Source organism: Crassostrea angulata, chromosome 9 (assembly GCF_025612915.1).
Source record: "Crassostrea angulata isolate pt1a10 chromosome 9, ASM2561291v2, whole genome shotgun sequence".
Lineage (NCBI taxonomy): Eukaryota > Metazoa > Mollusca > Bivalvia > Ostreida > Ostreidae > Magallana > Magallana angulata.
The window spans coordinates 9,544,598-9,568,328 of record NC_069119.1 but is presented as its reverse complement, the minus strand read 5'-3'; the positions used below and the strand labels follow the sequence as shown (position 1 = coordinate 9,568,328).

The following is a 23,731-nucleotide window of genomic DNA, read 5'->3' as shown; positions in this document are numbered from 1 at the left end:
ATCAGAATTCAGACAATTTCAGTTTCCACAGAGCAATCTAAGAAACGATCTCGCATCTTATGGAACTCTTTAAATGTACGTAACATCAGAGACTGGTGTCATTACGAAAAAAAAATACTCAGATAATTGAGGGTTCAAGGAAATTGACATCCCAAGGTATTAAATGAAATACAAACATGTTAATATCAACAAGCCGTTGTTGCATAATATTTTTTCAAGGATACCTGGGGCCACTGACATAAACAGTTATACATTATACATCTGCCAGTCAGGTATACAGAAAAAAACTAGTTTGACTGAATAGAATTTACGCACACTCAGAAAATGCATCACACAGGTGCTTTATATTAATCGAAATTCGCTGAAGGTGAATAGTCAGAAGCTGAACTAGTTTATCATTGTAAGAATATTTTTAGAAAGATATTTCGATAACTGTCTCTATGATAACAAATCAAAATTATTCCCACCACCAGTAGCTCACAGTCTGTGGTTCAGAGAGAGAGAGAGAGAGAGAGAGAGAGAGAGAGAGAGAGAGAGAGAGAGAGAGAGAGAGAGAGAGTTGTCCCTTGTTTTATGTTCATTAAATTTTTTTTTTAAAATGGTTTAACAAAATCTACGTTAAAGAGGAACAATCCGTTTACAGTTAAAAATATATAATTATAACAAAATGCAATGTTCTCTACTTGAGCTGCATCAACAGAATAGCAATACTTTTTTGTGATATAAAACTAAATTCGTAAGACAAAATCAGAATTAGCGCAAAAATTAAGTAATGGTGGCGTATTACTACGCCAGAAAAAGTAGTGCGGTATACGCTGTACGGGTTATTCTCCCGAACTACGCTTATGCTATGCAGGACCTATGTGAAATGTACATCCGACAAGCTTTTCAACCCTTCAAAACAACTTTGACAGCGAAATCGTTACCAAACAGTTACCGACAATAAAAAAATCAAAAATTGAGTAACTGGACCTTTCTGTCATGTAAATGAAAATAAGTCATAAATATAATCGTTATCTGTAAACGTTTGTCGAAATTTGAGAAAACCCACCAAATATATGTCATATTTTACCTGAACTGTTGGAGTCGTTATCCTTTATACAAATGGATGCTATGTTGATGATATAAGGGTTTGAACATTGTTCAAACTTGCAGGAAAATACAAATTGTATTGTTTTTTTTCTTTCAAACAAAGTTTAGAGTTTTCCTTTTTTTTAATTTTATATGTACAGATACATATACTATGTTTATAAAATAATGCACGCATATATAATTTTGCTCCCCCCCCCCCCCCGGCTCAAAACCAATTAGCATCAATTTGATCCTTTGAAAAATACTCGAATTCTGCAATTTTTACCTTTACGAAATATGATGTGTAAAATGAAAAACACAATTCAAGATATAAGAAAATAAAACTAGACATTTAATATCGATATTCGAATAAGAAATACATCTTATTTACAACGGCATAAACACTCACTACATGCATGATGCGCGTGACTTGGAATTTTTTCAGGTAAAATTTGCTCGACATGAATTGCTGAGTAGAGATCTACATGCTCCTCGATTGAGTACTATAGCTCTGTGTTACATAATATACTGACGCCTATTTACACGTGCATGCACTTTTCATGTGGATGCACGTTATCTTTTTGTCTATTACTTACCCCCCCCCCCCAAAAAAAAAAAAAAGAAAAAAAATAATAAAATCTGGAAGGCATTCATTTGAATTCTATGATTATTTATAAGTAGATTTTTTTTTTTACAGAGTTAACTGTTTTAAATTGGTTCCTAAATTTATTATAATGCATTTTGAGTTATATATGAACATAAGTATTCTAATGTACATACTGGTGTAATTATTGTACATCGAATTTTCTAATCTTGTTTCCAGAAACAAGTAAACATATATATTAAGTAATCCAGTCATGACAAAAAAGACACCAGACTGTGTTTTCACAAATACGTGCGTAAATGCAACTGTTATACTTGTAAACTACAGCAAGATCTCAATATTGAAAGAAAAACAAAATATGAATCAGTTTTAATCAACGGCGCGGCTTGCCTTTGTCAAGATTACACATTCATGTCCATCATGTACATGTGCATATACATGACATTGCATGAAGATTTCAAACAAATTAATCTGCTTGACATTTGAAGAAAAACGTTGAAAGAAAGGCAAATCTTTTTTTTTGCACTTACGACAAAAAAAAAAAGAACTTATTTTTTAAATAATTATTCTCTTGTAATTTCAATTAGTTAACGGCCAGTTCATTTTTTTTTATGATTTTAATAAATCAATTACTGCTTTATTTATATGCCTGTATAGAATAAGACTGATATATAATTTATGATATTTGAAAGCCTCTCATCCACCCTGTACAACACACTTTGCCGATTATCCAGAGAGGGATTAATAAAAAAAAACATCTATCTTTAGATCTCCCCGCGACTTCTATGGCCGCATTCTCACGGCAAATAAAAAAAAGTGATTGTGATGATGAAAGTGTTGCAGGCAAACAAAAAGCATGTGTTACCAAATGTATTCACGAGTACAGCTGACGAAACAAGCGCTGCATGCAGACAGAAATGCATGAAAAATAGCACATGCTAATTCAGCCCAGACAAGAAGATGGTGTAGAATTACGTGTACCGTGAACATGTAGGTGAAATAATATTGTCCAAAAACCACAGGTTCAAGTCGTCCAAAATCTCGGAGGAAATCGGCGTGAGTCATATCTGCCTACTTGGTTTACAGAGCTGAAATGTGTGGAATTATTGTTGTCATTTTAAAACCGACGAAATTAATTCAAAGTATATTCTGGAAAAAGTAAATTCAAATAGCAATATTAATTCCTAATGCAAAAAAAAAAAAGTTTATTACGTCAAAGTGTCCTTTCTGACATATATCAGTAGTCATATTGCAGATATTATTTGAAAAATAATATATGTCAGAAAGGACAAATAGAACATTTCACATGTAATGATGAAATATTATTTCCATAAATATTTGAATTCAAACAATAAAATGTTTTAGTGGGTTCGTCGAGGTTACGAGTGGAGTAGATAATAAAACAACGCATGTCAAAATGTAAGGATAGTATATTGTTCTTGGCCATGTCCGCTACGTTCATAGCCCTATTGAATCAATAAAACAATCTATTAACTATTTTAAAACTCTTTCTTCTCACTTTGTTTACCATCTTCAATTATCTTATAAATTTCACGCGCGGATCCAGACACTAGAAACCAGAAAATTTATGTTCCCGTTTGGGGGTATCAGAGGGGTGATTTTGTTTGCCAGGGGTGTGGAGTGGGTCGTGGGGCTATCCGAGTGTCTTATTTTCGGTAAACTTACTAAATGAATCCATTTAATTGAATTTCCGAGGCCCCCATCTTCCTCTAGATCCGGGCAATAAGCCAGACTAAAAAAACCAATAAAAATCACTGAGACGCAAAAGCGCCCAATTAAAATAACCTACTACCGTTCTCTCATTCTTTCTGAAAACTCTATTATGATAGTAACTTGTATGTTAAAAATTTTATTCCCTTTAAACGTAAATGATATGTCAACGTTTGGAATATGTACATGTAATCATTCATGTCCAATATATAAGTTTAATACCGGATATTTGTCTCATGTAACAAATGATAGAAGCCGATCAGCTAGCTACTTTCGATTAATTAAGGAGGAAGATGCTTGAAAAGAAAGACAACTCTTTTCTACTCTCCGGTATATTGATTTGATATCTCTATGCATTCATAACTCAAGCCATGCATCACTATCTTTAATCTTGGTAAGTAGTTTACTAGCTGTTGAAGTTAACATCGGTCAGCGCTTACTTCCATTAAAAAATATCATTTCACTGTTATCAATTTTTTTAAAATAAGTCTCTTACTATATAAATGTTTATAAAATGTGCATTTCCTCTTTAACTGAATCCTTGAAAAGTTTATTTCTTTTAACTAGATAAAATCATTTCAAAATGTCTAAAAGACTTTGTTTTATATTTCGTTGCTATGCTTTAATCATTTACCCTAACCGAACACAGCATTGTATTCTATAATACGTATAGAAATCTGAGAATAATGATTTTGATTCGGAAATATGGAGCCAGATTTTATAATTCTTTTTTGTTAAATAGTAAAAAAAAACACCATAAAAAATGTTGGTGCAGTTGATAGCGTAGACTGATTTGAACAAGGGGCCCCCGGGTTCGAGTCCGGTCTATCGTTATCGTGCTACCATAGTAACATTAGGTACACTATCTGTACAACCTGTGCCTGCTATATAACCGACGGTAAGCATTCAATGCTAAACACAAACAATTTACTGCAGGCACGTAGCATCGTTTTTGAAAGTGGGGAGGGGGGCAGACTCATCCAAAAAATCTTGACAAGCAAAAAAAAAGAAAAAAAAAAAAAAGGGAAATTTTAAGTTTCCTTAAATCTTCATAATCCTAATCGGGGGGGGGGGGGGGGGGGGGGGGGGGCGTACTATATAACTTCAATTTCACTCCTCATTTCCTTTTTTTAATATCAATATTTTACATACTCCCAAAAAAGTGGTGGGGCCAACTCCATGATAATTCTATTTTTTATCTGTAAAATATTGATAGTGCTTTCTACTAAAATTCATGCAGACTCCCGAGGCTCGATAGCCATCAGCTGACGTCACGAATTTTCAACTCCGCACTGGATGTTCTAATACATAAACTTTTTAAAACAATAATTATAAATTTATTTCATTTTGAAAATTCGTGACGTCAGCTGATGGCTATCGAGCCTCGGGACGAAATTCAAAGTCTACATAACTTTTAGTTGATAGCATTATCAATGCGTTGGATTTAAACTTTAGGACGAAATGTATAGTGAGAAATATCACATTTGAACTCAATGTTACACGCAAACCAGTAGGCGTATCTAATTTATGTGGCAAATTGAAGCCTGAATCGACGAGGGGGTCAAAATGGCGTTGCACACCTTGTGTATATATATATAGTAGGGGTATAATTTTTTCGATATATGACTTATTAAGCGACTGATTGATAAAAATTCAGGTGCCTGTGATACAACAGAGATGCAAGTAATCTACACATTGAAAAAAAAATCCCGAACACCAGTTTAAATAAATGATGGAGTAGCACTCTACTTTTACCTTCATGATTTGTAACTTGATTATCAGTGTTTGTAAAAATGCTACTTATACGTAAGCTAAAATGCACAATTTTCTCTTGACCGTTACCTAAAACATCAACAGTTGAAATAAATCAATCTTGCAGGTCCTGCAATTATATGGTTTGTCGACCAAACACTAAAAAGTGACAAGGAACTTCTTTGTTTTTTGTGGCGATTATAAAGAACGCCTACCTCATTAGAACAAAATTACAAACGAGGTTAACTTTTAGTAGGCCACTTAATAAATCAACAATGACACATGCTAATTGCGCTGCAATTTAAGGGCATGAAAGGGGAAATGATTGGAAATTATATAATTTAAAGTCCTATCAAATGGTACAGACAGAACAAATTTAATGCATAGAAATTTATATTTTACGACGCATATCAATATCGCCTCCAATATTCAAAAGAGCACTTTACAGGATGAAAGTGCTGCAAATATATGTAGTCCTGGTTTTCTTAGTGGTGGAAAACCAAAGTCGAGTGGTTACACCGCATCAAAACTGTAGGAACAATGTGTGTTACTTTGATTTTGTCGTGGACTACAAATTCACCATGATGTGGTACAATTACACCAACTTTGATGATCCCCAGTTTCAACCTGTTGTCTTCAAAGACGGAGTCTTACAACGACGAGTGACCAATGTGGTGTGTAGGGAGCAATTCATTCCACTGACCAGAGAAGGTATGACTCATCAAGAAACTCGTGTAAACATTAGAACCATTTTAACAAGAGCTTGGACTTTGGGTAGTTTTGTCAATCGGCGTTGTGACGTAGGCCTGTCTATTTCATTGTAGGCCACTCGGTCATTGGTCTGTGAAATCAACACAATTTGTCTGGCTTTTGAGCAAAGACAGCGCAATCGGTGTATATTTCGCTTGAAACCAGTGTCATTTTTACTTGTTTTGACGCATGAAAGAGATAGTTACATCCTACCAAACGTCCAAGGCCTTGTTAAAGGGACTTAGACACGATTTTTTTTATTTTCGATGTTTATAATGACAAATATAAAAGTTGATAATGTTATGTCAAAATTGGAAAATCAAATATCAAGTTATAGGCAAGATACAGGGTTCAAAATTCTTTGTTTTGTAAACAAAGCTCGAATATTGTCTTTTTCACATACGTGTTGTAATGGTGTAAGTTTCAATCAAATGTAACTTTCGTTTGTTGATAAAAATATATATGAAGATATTGAGTTAGTTTAAATAGTTTTTTACATGTCATTTTGTCTAAAAAATGGTAATTTTCTACATTACATTTTTGTAAACATCTATAAGACTCGAGCTTTGTTTACATTACAATCAATTCTTACCTCTGTATCTCGCTTGTAACTTGACTTTAACATTCAATATTTTGGTCAATCATTTTAAGTGCAACAGTAAACCATTTTATACATAAAAAATAAAAATAAAAATTTTGATCCCAAGGCCTTGTTAAAATGGTTCTATTTATAGTTGTGCTGTATTCAAATTAAACTAGCATCAACATAAGAATAAAGAAAGCCTATGTCTTTAATTATGTTTTAAATGGCAGAAATGATCAAAACAGTTATAGTAAAAGTATAGCTCAAGCCTCGCCGTCACCAACTATCCTGAAGTCAATATTCAGCCTCAAGTCTGAGTATTAACCTCTTTATGCACTTTTAAAAGATTTTAATTAAGAAATGATTTGAGTGATTTGAAAATTATGGTGAGGGTGGAGCCAGGAGTTATTCACTAATTATAAAGGGGACGTATCTATGTTTTCAGTCATTCTATAAAAATACAATATAGTTTGGACTTCGTGTCTTTACATGATGAACCACTGCCATTCAGTCAACTGAATGTTAATTGAAAGGACTGGAAAGGTGACTGAATGGCACAGCTATGCCATTCAGTCACCTTTTAGTTACAAGTCAGTCAAAATTCAGTTAACTGAATGGCAGAGGTTCATCCTGTGCTTGTCAGTGGATTAAGGGAATAGGGTGTTTGGAGTTATAATGCCTTTATTCGCTTTTAACAATTATCATAGTAAAAATACAGGACCCAGGATCATGAAGCTATCTCAGTCACAGTTTGTACAATGTCCTACTACATGTATGTCTGATAAAAACTGATATGTTATTAAGGTGTCCTATTATAACGTGTTAATCACAAATCATACTCGTTTTTATGATAAACATTCATTTTATGACTGAAATTTTGACCGTAGTCTGAAATTGCTTAATGATCCAGAGGCCTAGCTCCAGGAAAAGGAAGCAATTTTATACTTTATCAAGTAAAAAACTGTAAACTGTGTTAATGTCTTTTGATGAAAAATACTGACGAAATTCAAATGCTTTTAAAGGTGTCTTGGTATAAAGTTTTTAATTACACATTTCAATCGTCATATCACGATAAACAATACTTTTATACCTGACTTAAGTCTGAAATTGCTTCATGATCCCGATGCAAGATTCTAAAATAGTGCATTTATTGCGCTATTAAAGAGGTCCGTATTTTAAAAAGATTGAATTTATTACTTAACTGTTACATGTATATGAATCTGAGAACTAAAAAAAATAAAGTTATGACAGTATAAGATTCTTGGATGTCTGTAATAGTAATTGTATACAACGAGTAGAAAGGCGAAATAATTCTTCGAAAAGGAAACATTGTTTATAAGTGATATGTTTGCTGGTTTACTGCAAACACGGAAGATTGAATAACAATTTTATTCCAAACATATTGCATTTCTTGTTCATATACATGAACTAATTTTAGTGTATTTGATTAACAACGACAATTCTGGAAATGCTATTTTAACGAAATTTTATTTATTATTTTGTTGTAAAGAATGATAAATGCATAATTATACTTCTTGAGTCATTAAACTTGCTTTCAATTAGATTTTGCCCTAATTAACATCAGTCTTTGAAATGGCATGTGTCCTCTTTAATGGAATAAATATCTTCCTTGAAAAACTGAAAGAATTGTTATCATTTTGATTTAATAACCTTGCAGGTTAATGCTTCAAGCTGCATGGTCCGATTTTTTTGCTATTGCAGTATCGAATAATTTTTCCATAGAAACCAATTATCTTTGAAAGTTATATACTTTTGCCTTTTAATAACAGCAAAATCGGCCTCCTTTCAAATGAACGTTAGTGTTTAAAATTAAATACGTTCTTCATTATATATTTTATGAAGATGCAACAAAGTAAAAACTTCCTATTTTTTCAGCCCACGTGTGGAATGTTGTTATTCAAGGCAGGAAAAAAATGGTTATTAGAGTTTATCATTTGTAGAACCGCCTTGAAGCTATTAGCATTTTAAACTCATGTCTAGCTTTTTCTCATTCGTGACTTGATCTTTTGGGTATATTGATATGTTCAAGCCATACTTCGTGGATCGGTTAAATTTCAGATGAATCACTTCTGGTACTACCTGATTAGTTATCAAGATCTGATTGGTTTGTTTGAAATATTTTCCTCCTTTTATAAACCTTATTGCTGCAATGATATGCAAATTTGATTTAGTTTTTGATGTAGATATAATACATGCATATTATCATATCATATTAACATTTTTATACCAGAACCATCAAAGTTTCAAAACGTCTCATTCTACAGTTTTCACAGTACTCTCTACATATGATAAAATTTGATTTGTTTGAAGACATGTAGTCGGTGTAAGCCCTTGCATTATTTCTTTTTTGTCTTTTTAAATTGAATTTAAATGGTCGTTCTTTAAACACAATATCAATTTTATAATTTTCTACACTTAACAAGTAAATTTGATTTGTATTTTTATAACAGACAACTACGCTAGAAAATGTAAGACCATTCATTATTAATACAATGTCTGTTCTTCATACACAACATCAGCTTTACTATTTTCTACACGCACAGTTCTCTCATTCTTTGACAGAGCTAAGGGACGACGTAAGTACAGGCGACGGACGGTATAAACTGGTGTACGCCATCAACGGGGAAATCCCATCACCCAACATTGTGGTATTTGAAGACCAGATTGTAAGAAAATCTTTGAGTATATTCACATACTTAGTACATACATTGTTTAAATTTAATAAATGAATTGAGAGCCACTTGGTCTTCTGAATGTCATACATTATGTTTTCATAAATCTTGTTTTTGAATCCATACTTTAATCTTAAATAAAATCAAAATTTGGCATTTTGCCTGAACTAAACAAATGTACATGTGAACTTTAAACAAAAAAGAAAATCGAATTAAAATTAAAAAATGTTTAAAAAAAACATATTATTCACATTTAGGTCTCTGTCAACGTTTACAACAAACTAGAGGTGGAGGGTGTAGCAATTCATTGGCATGGTATGTTACATCGAGGCACACCATGGATGGATGGGTCCAGCATGATATCACACTGCCCAATACTTCCGGGGCAAACGTTTGAATATAGGTTGGTATCGTTTAAAATTCTAGTAAATAACTTGACTTTGTTTTGCCAGTTGAGATTTGAAGAACTCAACAGGGCGTATGCATTTTGAAAGTTAGGGTAGTTGAAAGGATAACTTATCAAACATTTCAACTTTTCAGATTTTTGCATTGATAAACTAGTACTATTGAACATATAATGTTTAAAGATTATATTCAGAAAACCTTAAAAAACACTTGAAATATTGCAAAATGATCTTTCTGTAATTAGATTTACATTAGTGCAAACTTAATTTCTATACCAAAACGTTAGCAAAATGAGGACGATACATAACACACATTTATGAAAGTTACTGCGAAAAAAAATATGTTTAAATGAACGAGTATAAAAGTGACAAATTCATACTAAGTTTTTAAAACACAAAAAGGATTCAGCTTAGAAAAGTTGTCAATAATATGAGAGGGAGACATTTTTATTGACAAACATGTTTATTAAAAGATGCTATTCAAAAGGGAAACATATTTACAAATCATATACTGTAAATTCCTAATTAAACGCGAGGAATTAATATCCGCGTAAAATTGCGAGAAGCCCGTTTCGCGAATTTTAAAATCTCGCTTTTAATTTGCAAACATATGTAAACTACATGAAACTATGCTAAAATTTCGACATTCGCGATTTTATCTTCTCGCGATTTGATGGAAAATCGTTGAATCGCGGAATTAAGTACTCGCGTAAAATAAGGAATCTACAGTAGTTTAAAAGTTATTTATTCCTGAGTTTAAAATTTATATCAAAAAGACATAGAAAAGTACAGTCATAATTGTATGATTGAGAAAAAGCTTTCGTTTTTGTAAGACATACCAACGTACACCATTATGAAAAACAAATAAAAAATAATATAATAATATTAATAAAGTAGAAAAAGAAATCCATGATTCTGTTATCGTTAAACAATATAAATAGATTCCAAGATTACGTAGCCGACTTTGTTACAGGTTTGTTGCCTCCCCTGTGGGATCACATTGGTATCATGGTCATGTTCATAGCTTGAGGTCAGATGGTCTAGCAGGTGCTTTCATCGTATTGCCAAGGATTCGACCACCTTTAGTAACAATTTCATACTCTTAATCAATTTTTGAACACTTACAGTAGTTTTTTGTCCCTTTGAAAGTTTGTCTACAAGATTAATCATTTCTAAATACAGGTTATGCCATCAGAAATAATTCCTGCCGTAGAGGCCGAGTTCACTGCTGTACTTGTCGATTGGTTAAGGACTTCAGCAATCGAGAAACTTCAAGCAGTTAGAGGCGAATTCGCATTGTAAGTCAAACTAGTGACTTACCGTATACATGGTTATTTCGCCCTACATTATTTCCGCCCCTTTTAAATTTGCAAATAGACTCTCTCCGTCTGGAATTTGCCCAGGCACAAAAATAAATACTCTTTCTAATTAATGAAAATTATTTGAAATCCGTCTGGTCTTAAATTTGCCCACATACAACAAGCGCAAAAGGGGTGAAAATTAAACGCGGGTAAATATTTCCCAGTATATAGTATTAGAATATACATTTTTGTTCATGGAACAAACTGCCCCTAATAACTTTCGTTTGAACATATTTTGTAGCACAATCATATACAAATGCTTCGAACACAAGTTCTTAAAACTGACGAGGTCCTTGTTAATTACTTAATCCTTTTGAATAAATGCTTTTTGAAGTGAGACATTTGTCATATCAAAGACGACACTTTGCACACGGTGTCAAATGTTCAGTTTAGTCCATATGTTGTTTTATGATAGGAAAAGTTAAAATTAAGAAATTAATGATGGCATAACAAATAAAGATATGATTAACCTAGCTCTTCATCAAAATATATACATTTAATGTTTATTTTTCAGAAAAGCTTGATTATTCATTAAAAAAAATAATATAGTTGATATGTTCAAAATATTATATGCTGTGGGAATTTGTTACATATAAATCACAAAATCCTTAATATGTACTTTTTCTCAAACGCTGTAAACAGACACTGAAATTGCAAAAATGATTGCAATCTAAATCTTTTGTAAAAAGTAAAATCAATATTAGACAGATAAACCGAAAAAATAAAAACAAAAATGTGTCGTTTAAAAGGTTATTGTCTCAAAGCAAAAGAACCCCCCACCAAAATTTTATGTTTTTATATATTTTTTTACTTGTCATATCAGATAATTTTAGAAGGCTTGATGGCAGTGCCCATATTGGGACAACATTGATCTTCTTGAAAAAAAAAAAACTCTTCAGAAAGATATACACAAATTTAAATTCAATTTTTAAAGCTAATATACATGTATTATCCGTTTTACTTTGTAAAATAAAAGTTTATAGATTACAAAATCATTTTTTTAAAGAATTTAAAGGTAAATTTGTTGTCCCCAACGTTCCTCAAATGCAAAAACAATAACTTCTCGATATTGTTTTCAAATGCTCATTTGATGACCTGTTTTCAAAGACAAGTTGATATTCTGAATGCAAAGTCAGTTTTAATGATGCATTTATATAATAACTGAAAAAGGGATTCTAGATAAACCTAAGATGCCAATTTAGACTCAATAATTACATATATTACAAAGAAATCAGATTTTTTTTAGTTCGGTAGAAAAATAAAATGATCTTTTGTTTTTTGAGAAACATCTCTTAGGAAAATTTTAAAAAAATAGTTAAAAATTTGCGGTTCTAAACTAAATGATTTGTTCCATTTGTAGATAAAAGCTTTATAAAAGCCTTTGCAATTGAAAGTTTTAATGTCTGAAATATGTGTACTTCTTTTATTTTCAAAATTACAGTTTTGATGAATATGATAGCCAGTGCGTGCCACTCCCCACTAACTATGATGGTTCCACCTTTTTTACACCTCTAAATATTGGCCTTGTCAATGGAAAAGGTATAGACAAAAATTACTTTTCACTTTTGCTTTTAGAAAACATTTGAAAAAATGAAGAAAGATTTCGCTAAGGATGACATACAATAATTATTATAGTTTCTTTTAAAAATTGTATTAAAAAAGGTAGCGTGTTACTTTCACTAGGAAAAGTACCTGTGTTTTTCAGAATAACGAAAATTGATGTAAATTAGTCTGATAAAAAGACATGTATTATGTTGTAAAAAAAATATTTGTACTGATTGATATCAGCATAAATATTTTGTATTTTTTCTTTGAACATTTGATTTTCAGCAGTGTTCGTTATCACCAAATGTCATTTTTTCATTAACACTAGTTACTATTTTGCGCCCATGATATTAATATTATACGTTATAAATACATGTGCTAAAAGCGTTCTGTTTAAATATATTTAAATTATTGCAGGCCAAAAGTTTATCAATGGAAATCCGAATTTACCCGAGAGGGAATACTTACCTTTGGAAACGTTTAGAGTGAGGCCAAATCGGTACTATAGATTCAGAACAATCAACGCGGGATTTAATATAGCATTTGAGATTTCTGTTGATGACGTAAGAAAATATTTTTAATGGTAAAATACGATATTTAAAAGTTTAAAAAACAACTTGTTTTAACAACACTTATATGAGTTATATTCAACAATAATCTTGATTTTGAATGTGGAAAAACATATATTTTATCCATCAAAGATATATTTTAATAAAAATTTAAGAAAAATAATGCAAGTTCAAAGGTGGCATTTTAAACCCGTCTAAGCTGCATGCCTAAAAAAAATCAAATATGTTATATGATAGACATTTGCGTAAGGAGTTTATAATCACCGTTGTTATTAATGTATCTCACCTATCAGGTGAAAATAAATTTTTACAGGAAAATATTTTTTTCAAAGGAAAAACAATTTTCCTTTAGAATATTTGAGATTTCCTACCGGAATAAAAGAACTTCCTATTAGAATTAAAATTCTTACAGGATTGGAATAAAATTCCCATATAATTTTAAAATCTGAGTAACTCCCAATTTTTTTTTATGGGAAAACTACATGTCTGAATCAAATTCCTGCAGGGAATACTTTCCATATATTGACAATTCAATTATTATACGATTTTAGAAAATCCTGTAGCATTTGTAGTATTTCCTGTAGGAAAGTTATTTCTCCTATAGGAGTTATTATTTTCCTATGGGATATTATTTTTTTAATAGTCAATACCTCACCTGTCAGGTGAGACACACTATAACCAAAAGTGGCTATATTCTTTCCAGACACTGTTTTTTTTATATATATGGATTTGTACGATACAACATCTTAGGCGGGTGCAAAAACGCCGCATTGGCACTGGCATAACTATCCGGCACAGTGCCTTAAAAGGAACTAGAATATCATACTCATCATATAGTTGTTAAAATCCAAGTGTTCTGGTGACTAATTGACTATCATAATAGTCGTGTTTAAAACATATGATCAAGAGCTACATGTACATGTATACCAATACAAATTGAATACACAATTTTAATGTCTCCGATCCAGTGCTTATTCTTTATTCATATAATGTTAATGTTTGTTTTCAATCTATTTAGCATATGTTAATCATTGTTGCATTCGATGGGAACGACGTAGAACCTTATAAGACTGATATCGTTGTGACTCAACCCGGAGAAATAGTGGATTTCATTATATTTACCGACAGACCTATAGACAATTACCGTATTAATATCTTTTCAACTGCTACTAGTGTCGGCAGGGTGAGTTTTATCTTTATAAACCATTCATAAGATTATGAATTACACTCGTGGATAGAGAGAGAGAGAGAGAGAGAGAGAGAGAGAGTGTTGGTTGACTGAAAATCCTCTTTAAAATAGTCTATTTAAGGACTAGTGCTCCAACTGTATAAAGTAATGTTCCTTTGCTCAGTGCCAGAAAGCATATTAATAAACATAGATGTAATGAATTACAATTATTTTTAAGAATTGGTTCAATGATAAACCTTACTTATACTTCATTGCTTTGTATCCAGAGGAAATATACAAAGTGAATGATCATATAAGTTATTGTTTAAGGATTGGTTTGTTTCTTTTTATTTCACTGGGCATCTTTTGATCCATTCAACCCATTTTTTTTAAATTATGGCAACCTTCTTATTTTTTAGCAACCTGTACCGTTTCGTGACCGTACCTACGCTATATTGAATTACCAAGGAGTAGAAGAGAGCAGAATACCGATCATCAGACATAGAGATTGTACTCAAACTAGACCATGCTTAGCTGTCAATCAGATATTTGGGTATGAAATATAAATTGAAGACTTATTGAGTATGTTCAATCGAAATATTGTAATCACACAGTCTAAACACTTGCTACTTAATTTAAAACTATATAACTATTAACTGCACTATGTAATATGTACTATGTAATATACACTCAAACTATACTATGCGTAGCTGTTAATCAGATATTTGGATATAAATATGAATTGAAGACATGTTCAGTCTAGATACTGAAATCACCAGTATACACTACAAGCACTTGCTATTTAGTTTTAAACTGTAACTATATCAAGCACTGAATGTTTTATTTATTAGCATTTAAATAATATAATGTTCTACGTATTGGCTGGTTATTACCTCAGAAAACACATTTACATTGATAAACATGCTGTGTACGAAATTTATAAAATCTCTATTTACCTAAAAACATACATTCAGAAGTACTGTACACCTACTTTATTTGGCTGTGTATTCTATATAGCGTTTTGGCGGATTGTGACTTCCGGTAAATCAAGTACATCGCTAAATGCCATGCATATATGTATACAAGTAGTCACATTTAGGAATGCACGAATTGAAATCAACACCAACTTGATCATAAAAATAATTTCCGCCAAATATCGTGCTCGCCAAATAAAATACGTTTACAGTAAAGCAGGAATTTACAATTTTTGCTAATTATGTGTGAAACGGCAGACAAAAAGATAAAAATGTCAAACACGGATGTTGATATCACAAACGCCTACTCATTTATACTGAAGCGCACATTTGAAATAAAGTTGTACAATATTATATTTGACCCGTTTTTGTAACGTCTAATTCAGCCTCTACCCTGCCGGTGTCAACATTATTGGTATACCATTGACAAGACTTAGATCCACTCAATGGACATTAAAGAAAACGCCAGTTCCAATCGTTCAACCTGGAAGACGGAAGCAACTGTTTTTCCTGAATTTTAATGTCGAGCGTACTGTTTCTTATAATTTAGCTTTTTCATTACATATGGTTTTAAAACATCAATAATTTAAACATCATTTAGAAACGCAAACTATTGAAATATTTATGTATAATGTTTTAAAACTTTAGCTTTATTGCAAAACAACTTTTTCCCTATCATTTATCATTAATGTACAATACCTACACGTATGCATTTCTGTGTTTTCTTTATGTATTCGATAACTCCAATATATATCATTTAAGCTGGACGAGGAGCACAGATAAATGGAATTCAGTTTGTCAGGCCAACCTTGGCACTTCAGGTTTGTGTAAATAAGTAATATTGTTTAGCGTATATTTTAAAATGAGATTGCAAACGAGCTTTATATTTCAATTTGAAGATTAAAAGTATTGCTGAAACAACTCATTATCTAACTTTTATATTCATGGTGTTTCCGAGAAAGAGACACTTTTCTACTTTTCTAATAATTTGATGTCATTTGGATATTTTTCCTCACTTGTGAGGGTAAAAAAGATTTTTTTCGACCACCCTTTAATAGAAATGCCACCGTATCAACATTTATAGAAAAAAATATCATATAATGAAAGTATTTTTGTCATTGAAAAATTTCTTCCAAATATAATATGAGACATTTATCTTCCTTTTTTGCAGACGTATCCTGGTCCCGGCGCCACTACACCTTGTGGACCCGACACCTGTACAGGGACCCGCTGTTCATGTACTCACACCCTCAAACTAGATCTTGGAAACGTAATAGAAATGGTCATATTCTCCTTTGGTAAGACAATGATTTCATAAACTTGAATGATTCTATTACATGTAACGAACTGAATTTTTAAAAATTTAATAATGATGATAATTACTGGATATACAGCAGTCAACAATAATTTGAAATGATTTTCCAATTTAACAGAATAAGTGTAAACTCTTCAACAAATATAAGATGTCTGATTTTAGATATCAAAAATTATATTTTTAACATACTTTTCAAAATAAACACAATCAAATGTAGATAAATATTCACTGGTCGTTCAAAGTCTGTTACCTGATCAGATATCGATATTCAAGTATTGTACAGAACTCCCATAGTAAAAAACAGTAACTGGTAGCATTTTCATTGTTTCTCAAGGATTTTGGTTCCTCCACTGCCACTTTGCTCATCATTTTTTCGGAGGGATGAGTTTGGTCATGGAAGAAGGAGAAATCCAAGACATGCCACCTGCACCACCAAACTTTCCAACGTGCAACAAATTCCGGTTTAATCCTTATCAATTTGATCAATCGCTTAGAAACCATGAACGGATTCTTGCTTTGAAAGGTCAACTTTTTATACGGGGTGCTTAACTTCTATGATTAATGAAAAATTATTGTTTGTATTTAGTGACTTTCATCCTTTCTGGCATGTATTGCTATCTTGTTACATACAACGATAGATGAATTAAAAAACAAATGAGGATGTTGCTTTTGTTTACGTTTTACAGGTATATCTCCTAGTTTACCTCGGGAGTGACATTTGCAGATCCCAGACATGCTGCAAAATTCCCTGGATTTGTAAAAGCTTTATATTCATGAGAACATTTGTTCCTTAATGCAAGTTTTTTTGATCGTTTTTGAAAACCAAGACTGCTATTACTTTGTTTAATAGTTACATGAAATTCTAAAAAAAAAAAACCTTTCATGTTTCCCCTTTTATAGATGACTAATGAAATTTACTAACTATGACAGCTGCTGCTATTTTTAGAAATATCTTATTGAATAAAATCATCAATAAATTATGTTTGGAAAATGATTTTATGGATATTCAAAATCATACCATCACATCATACATAACGAAACATAAACATTTCCCAACAATCACTTTCTTTATTGTTATATAATTTACTACGATTACACACGAGATGATTTGTTACGAGAAAGCATTTTTTGTAAAATTAGTGTAAATGAAAAAAGCTAAAATTTGTGCTCCGAAAATCATTCTTAGGTGCATGTAAAAAAAGGTTACATAAGTCTGTATTCTATTGATGCATCAAAATGAATAATAAAATTATTCTATACTAAAAACAAGAGGCCAATGGGGCCACATCGCTCACCTGAGCAACAATGGCTTTATATGGATGTTCAAAGGATATTGTGCCATTTGGCCCCTCGGTAGAAAAACAAAAAAAGAATACCATAAAATAAACTGTATCTAAATTTTTACACTTATTTTCCCACACTTTATCTTTGACATTGTACCCTTATGAAATACCATTTTTACCAAAAATAAGATCCTATGCAATATATAAAACTAAATTTTTGGTAGGGGTACACTCTTAACTTCCAATTCCCATTACTTTAGTTCTGCCCCCCCCCCTCACTTTATAAAACGATCAAATTATATATGAAAATATTCATATAGGTACATATTCATTCTCAACTACATTGTACTAGCTGGTCATTGTATTTTATTAAAACAATTCCTATATGTGAAAGAGGAAAATTGTACCTCAAGGCGCTCAAATTAATAACATTCAAAAATTTAATTGGTCTTCCGCATTATAAACGATGGTTGTTTACCAGGCGTGAACTTGTGCTACGTTTTATAACCTTACTCACTTGATCGATGAATAAGCTCGAATGAAAAATGTTGTCATGTGATATGTTAAAAGGACATGGTCACGATTTTGGTCAAATTTTATTTTTCTGTTTTTGTTATTTACAATGCTTTATGGATGAATTTCTTATGATCAGATGAAATTTGGGTGCTCGTCGATGAGTTTTTTAAAGCAAGATACAGGGCTCACAATTCTTCGTCATGTAAACAAGGCTCGTGCCTTGTTTTTGTTTACATAAGTTCAATATACCAGTAAACAATCTTTTTCAAGAAGATTTGTCTATATTCTTATTCTTTTTAAGCATAAATAAACAGTTTGTAACGATTAACACATTCATTTTAGGTCTAAAACTGGAATTTTCACTCCAACATTCAAAATGTAAACAAAAGCTTTGTTTACATATCGGGGAGTTGTAAGCTCTGTAACTCGCTTATAACTCAACAAATGACACTCAAATTTTGGTTGCTAATTAAAAATGCCTTACTAAAGCAATATAAACATTAAAATCGAAAAAATAATGTTTGACCAAATTCGTGACGATGCAACTTTAGGAGCTATTACATTTATAATAAATGCATAGGCGTCGGAACTGGGTGGAGGGGGAGGCCCCCTCCACGTTTTTTGCAAAATTAAACATAGCCGTACTGAAATCTTTTGGTTTTTTTTGCTTGTCAAGATTTCTGATAAGTTCTAGCTCCCCCCTCCCCTTTCCCTCAACGAGCCTCGGACTACAATGTATTGACAGGCATATCGCTCTATTTTACTAAGGCCCATCCTTTATTTTCATCTTATATCAAAATCAACGTTAACAGATGGCTACAAATCAAGATGATTTTCTGCTGTAATTTTTTCTTAAGAATAGCGATAATACATTTATCCTTGAACAGTAATGTTGTAAACTCTTTTAAAGAGGTCGTTTTTATTCAATTGTGTCTGAAAAATCAACAATGTGGTCGTAGATTCATCGTATAAGGAGGGGGCCCAAAAAAGTTTTTACAGCATAAAATACTATTTGAATTCATTTTTGTTTATCATTTATTGCTGCAAAGAACAGACTGCTGTATGTAATAACGGGTTTAAACGTTAGATTTAAGATTTAGATAAAAAAAAAATTAACATCTCTAAGAACCCGGGAAAGAAAACTTGCATCAAGAGGTTTATATCAAAATTCATTCGATGTTTGTGCGGTTTAAAACATAGATTTTATGAATAGATTTTTTTGCTATATCACTGACAGATTAATTTTAAAGAAATTTTAAAGAAACGGGAGGGGACAATCATTCTACATTCCAGACGATTAACCTATTCTTAAACTCTAAACTTTTAATTTAATGTTGATTGAAGCGACGGTTGCATTAGCTGCTGCATCTTGATCAAACATTTAGGTAAACATTCTAATTTATTTAGTTTAAAATGATAGAATTTATTTAATGTCATACTTTAGAAGTATTTGCACGTTACTGAGGTCACGGACCATATAAAATTGTTCTTCTATAGAGACAATAATCCAAATATTAATTGTCATATTTCTACATTTTGGGGCCAAAAACCAAATAATATTTAAAACTGCAATTGAGTATTGTGATGAAAATATTTGTACAAAATATTGTAGGATGTGGGTATTTACTAATTAAAAATAATTCTAATCAATATTGACAATAACTTAAAAAAAAGATGACATTGCCGGAGGTCACAAAGCAGCAGGAGGTGATAACAGTAAGGGGTCAACTCGGAAAAACGCCTCTACAAAAGTAGAACAGTTGTTTGTGCATTTGTGAAAAATGTTATATTAACTTTTGTGTTTAAAAACTGGATTTTGTACATTCTAATATAAAAAGAATTGACTTTATATTTAAATTAAAAATAATCGATTTTTTATAAGAAAAACTAGAACTTTTTTTGTTAGATTATGTTAAATTCCCTCGCTTCATAAGTGTTTATGTTTTAAAATATTTTTTCAGCGAACAACATTAAGATGCAGACAGAGAGCCTAATAGCCACGTTTCTTTGCTCTGCATGATGCATTTAATTGATGATGTCATTTAAATCTAGAACAAAAAGATTTCTATAGGTTGTGAAGATTCTTCATTGTGCTTTAAACCAATTTTTTTTTTCTTTAGAATTTTACCATTTTTTGAATCTTTAAAACTGAAAAAAGAAAATGAATAGATCTCAATCTTTTAACTTATAGAAAATAAATCCACTTAGAGGTAAATGGATATAACTGTCCTAGAACATCTTTGTGGTATTTTTATTCGTGCTTCCTCATTCAATATGTTTAAAGAAATTAACAGATATATACATGTTCTTAATTAATTTAAGAAATATTAACACTACAATATATTACTATTTCCTATTGCATGATTACAAAATATGATTTTATTTAACGGCAGTATTGTTTGAAAGTGTTCTTATTGGTCGACGTCAAAAGCTTATGCAAACTTTGTTGAAATCTAAAAATTTGAGCTTACACGACGAATAAAGTTTCCATTTTCGATTCTGGGATCGGGATGCTGTTTGCTACAATATAAGTTGTATGATTGTTAAGAATCGTCATGCACTGCGACTTACATCAGCAGGCGTCATAAAGCATGCAAGATCTGAATCTGACGCATAATCTCGCAGGATCATTCAGGATATTGGTAACACTTAATCTGCAAATACATCTATCATCCGAAGACTCGCGATTTAACGGATGATGTATTTACAAACCTTAGAGTATCAATATAGCATTGAGAATGCATATACACCAATTACAAGTCTTAGGTTACAGGACTATGGTATCACTGATATCTTCCTTTAAATGTGGACAATCTTCCACTGATGTATTTGAAACGAAAAAACTATACTTTGTTGTTTTTATGTCTTTAAGCCAAATAGAATAAAACATGGTTTAAATAATTACAAGCCTTACAGGAAGTAAATTAAATGTATCATTAACGTCAACATGTTGGTATCGTAATCTTGATAACATTGAAGTTTATAATTACAATTTTACAGAAGAAAACATGACACAAGCGTCAAAACCACGGCCGAATGCCATATAGCTTTTTTTGATTACCAAAAGGTTTATTTTAAATGAAAAAGATCGGCATGTTTAATGCATAAATATTTGGTCAAATACTGTTTTTGGAATTTCTTTTTAAATGAAAAGAAACGCAAAACCACTTCTTTCACAGTTAATTCGTTTTACTTTTTATGATCAGTTTTAAATAACTTTTCTTGTTTTACATCAAGCTGCAATGTGTTGATGATAATGTTTTTTGTTAGCCTGAACGTGCATAATAGCTCCTCAGAATTGCATCATTTCTTTTTTACATTTGTCTCATATTTTGTAAAAATAAAAATTACAACAATAAAATACCCATTATATGGTATTGGCTAACAAATAATACCTTTTATTAATTTTTTTTATTGTATGCTAAATTTTATTTTTAATAGGCAATAGAATGAAAAAAAAAAGCCATTTTATCGAGTTTTGTTTTAGTCTCATCCCATTAATGATAAAAGCCAATGTTAAGTCAATAAAGGTTCAATTTACTTTGGCATTGGATACTTAATTTCGGATATCATTAGTCGAAGAAGACAGTGTATTCAGTTTGTCTACACTGTCTGGTTTGGACCAACAATACCCCCCCCCCTTTTTTTGCAAAAAAGCATACAATCGTTACATTCTCTTTGATATTCATGTGTATGAAGTATTTTTGTATCGCTTCAAAGCCTTTGGATACACTCTATGTCAGTGGTGTGAAGAACTGATGGAACAGTTGTTAAAAATACAATATTTAGCCCTTTTAACGGCTAAAAATATAGTACTTTTTTGAAATGCAAAAGATATGATTGAAAGATTATTCTTAAACATGCATATCAAAATTATTATCTAAAATGATTATCTAAGTTTCATTTCATTTCACAATAATAAATATATGTAAAACACGTGATTACCTTCACTTGTGCTCATTCGCCAAGTGTGTTACTTAATGTTTAACGACATAGATTTCCAATGCTTAAATAAGGGGAAATATACACTAATTGTAAATATAAGCAAATTTTACTATAGATATAAAACTTTAAATCAACCCAGAATTATACATCTCCAACTTTGAGTAAACCACATTTTAAAAAAAAGATCCGTCGTTATTTCTGTTTTCTGACAGACTAAAATTTTCAAAGACATCAATTCTTCTTGAATTTGGAAAAAAAAAAGAATTAGATAGAAGAAACAAAGAACTCCCCAAAATTTACAACAGTTATTGTTATACTTTCATGTTAAATACTGAAATCTGATTGGTTAAGACGCAGTTAATAATATTTTCTATTACCCTCAGCGTTAGCAACGAACTTAACAACGGGTAACATTAAAAAATGTTACATGCGCGAAAATTATGCGCGTACGGTTCCCTGTAGAATTCACGTTATTCCTATATGAAAGCAGTAAAATTAAGACATTCAGTATAACAAAATAAATAGTGCCTGTTTGGGAGGATAACAGTTGAAATTGACACCCCTCGAAAACCATTGTCAACCTCCGCTTCGCGTCGGTTGACAATGGTTTTCTCGGGGTGTCAATTTCAACTGTTACCCTCCCAAACAGGCACTATTTATATATTATCACTATCCTTATTCAACATTGATGTGAAGATGTTTTTATATCGACAGTATGCGTTTTTGATAGATTGATAGATAGATAGATAGATAGATAGATAGATAGATAGATAGATAGATAGAATAACATTTCTAACATTTTTATATTTTATTTCATCGCAATTAAATCCCCTGATGCAATTGAAAGTCTTCAAGGCTGAACCCAATAATATCAGTATTTTCAACAGTCACTTTAAAAACGTTCTTAACCAGAACTTCAGTGTTCTATAAACAGAACATTTGCTATTTAAGATATGTTACTTGTCCAATCACCAGAGAAGTCAGATAATTTTAAAGCTGTATTTCATTTGGAGAAAGTATATATTTAAAAGGAACACTCTTATTTAGTGCATTTATTCTTATAACGTTCGTTAATAGACTTCCTATTTATATCGTGAATGTGTTTGATAAAACTTCCTTGTATTTGTGCAACAGAAAAACTTATTTTTTCTGCAAAGCGTTTGGTGCATTAAAGAGTCAAAATGCCGTTTTTACAGATTAATTTTATATTTCAAATTCTATCATTATTAGGAAACTTCTGCTCTGGTAAGTGTAATTTGTATTTAGAATAAATCCAGATGATCAGATGCTACCGCAGGATAATTTGATGGCCAATGTATCATATACAATTATCTTCTTGTCCAATAAATTAAATGACGCGGATATTGGTAATATATGGTCGCCAGAAACTGTTCTGGCGACCATATAAAAGTTTCTGATTTCAACCAAATAATGTTGGCGCATTACATGCGCGTGTGCTTCTTGTCA

At 31.4% G+C, this 23,731-nt stretch overlaps 2 protein-coding genes across 2 annotated transcripts in view; both read left to right on the top strand.

Moving 5' to 3' along the window:
• Positions 1–5,539: 5,539 nt before the first annotated feature.
• On the top strand, positions 5,540–16,523 carry LOC128163331 (uncharacterized). Its single transcript, XM_052826900.1, has 12 exons — positions 5,540–5,869; positions 9,075–9,178; positions 9,442–9,587; positions 10,562–10,673; positions 10,771–10,886; positions 12,391–12,488; positions 12,912–13,057; positions 14,082–14,246; positions 14,651–14,784; positions 15,592–15,734; positions 15,968–16,026; positions 16,377–16,523. Exons 1-12 carry the CDS (start codon positions 5,608–5,610, stop codon positions 16,521–16,523), a joined length of 1,632 nt encoding a protein of 543 aa, XP_052682860.1. The 5' UTR covers positions 5,540–5,607.
• Positions 16,524–23,372: 6,849 nt separating this feature from the next.
• LOC128163815 (low-density lipoprotein receptor-related protein 5-like) overlaps positions 23,373–23,731 on the top strand; it is a 41,039-nt gene continuing 40,680 nt past the window's right edge. The window contains exon 1 of the mRNA XM_052827485.1: positions 23,373–23,509. Coding sequence (XP_052683445.1) covers positions 23,446–23,509 — 64 coding nt within the window. The 5' untranslated portion in view covers positions 23,373–23,445. The remainder of the gene's footprint in view (positions 23,510–23,731) is intronic.

Excerpts from the sequence above, each read along its gene's own strand:
- LOC128163331 (XM_052826900.1), top strand. The coding sequence starts at position 5,608 with ATGAAAGTGCTGCAAATATATGTAGTCCTGGTTTTCTTAGTGGTGGAA. Across the intron at positions 9,179-9,441 it reads TGGTATTTGAAGACCAGATT|GTCTCTGTCAACGTTTACAA; the intron begins GTAAGAAAATCT and ends ATTCACATTTAG. Across the intron at positions 14,247-14,650 it reads CTGCTACTAGTGTCGGCAGG|CAACCTGTACCGTTTCGTGA; the intron begins GTGAGTTTTATC and ends CTTATTTTTTAG.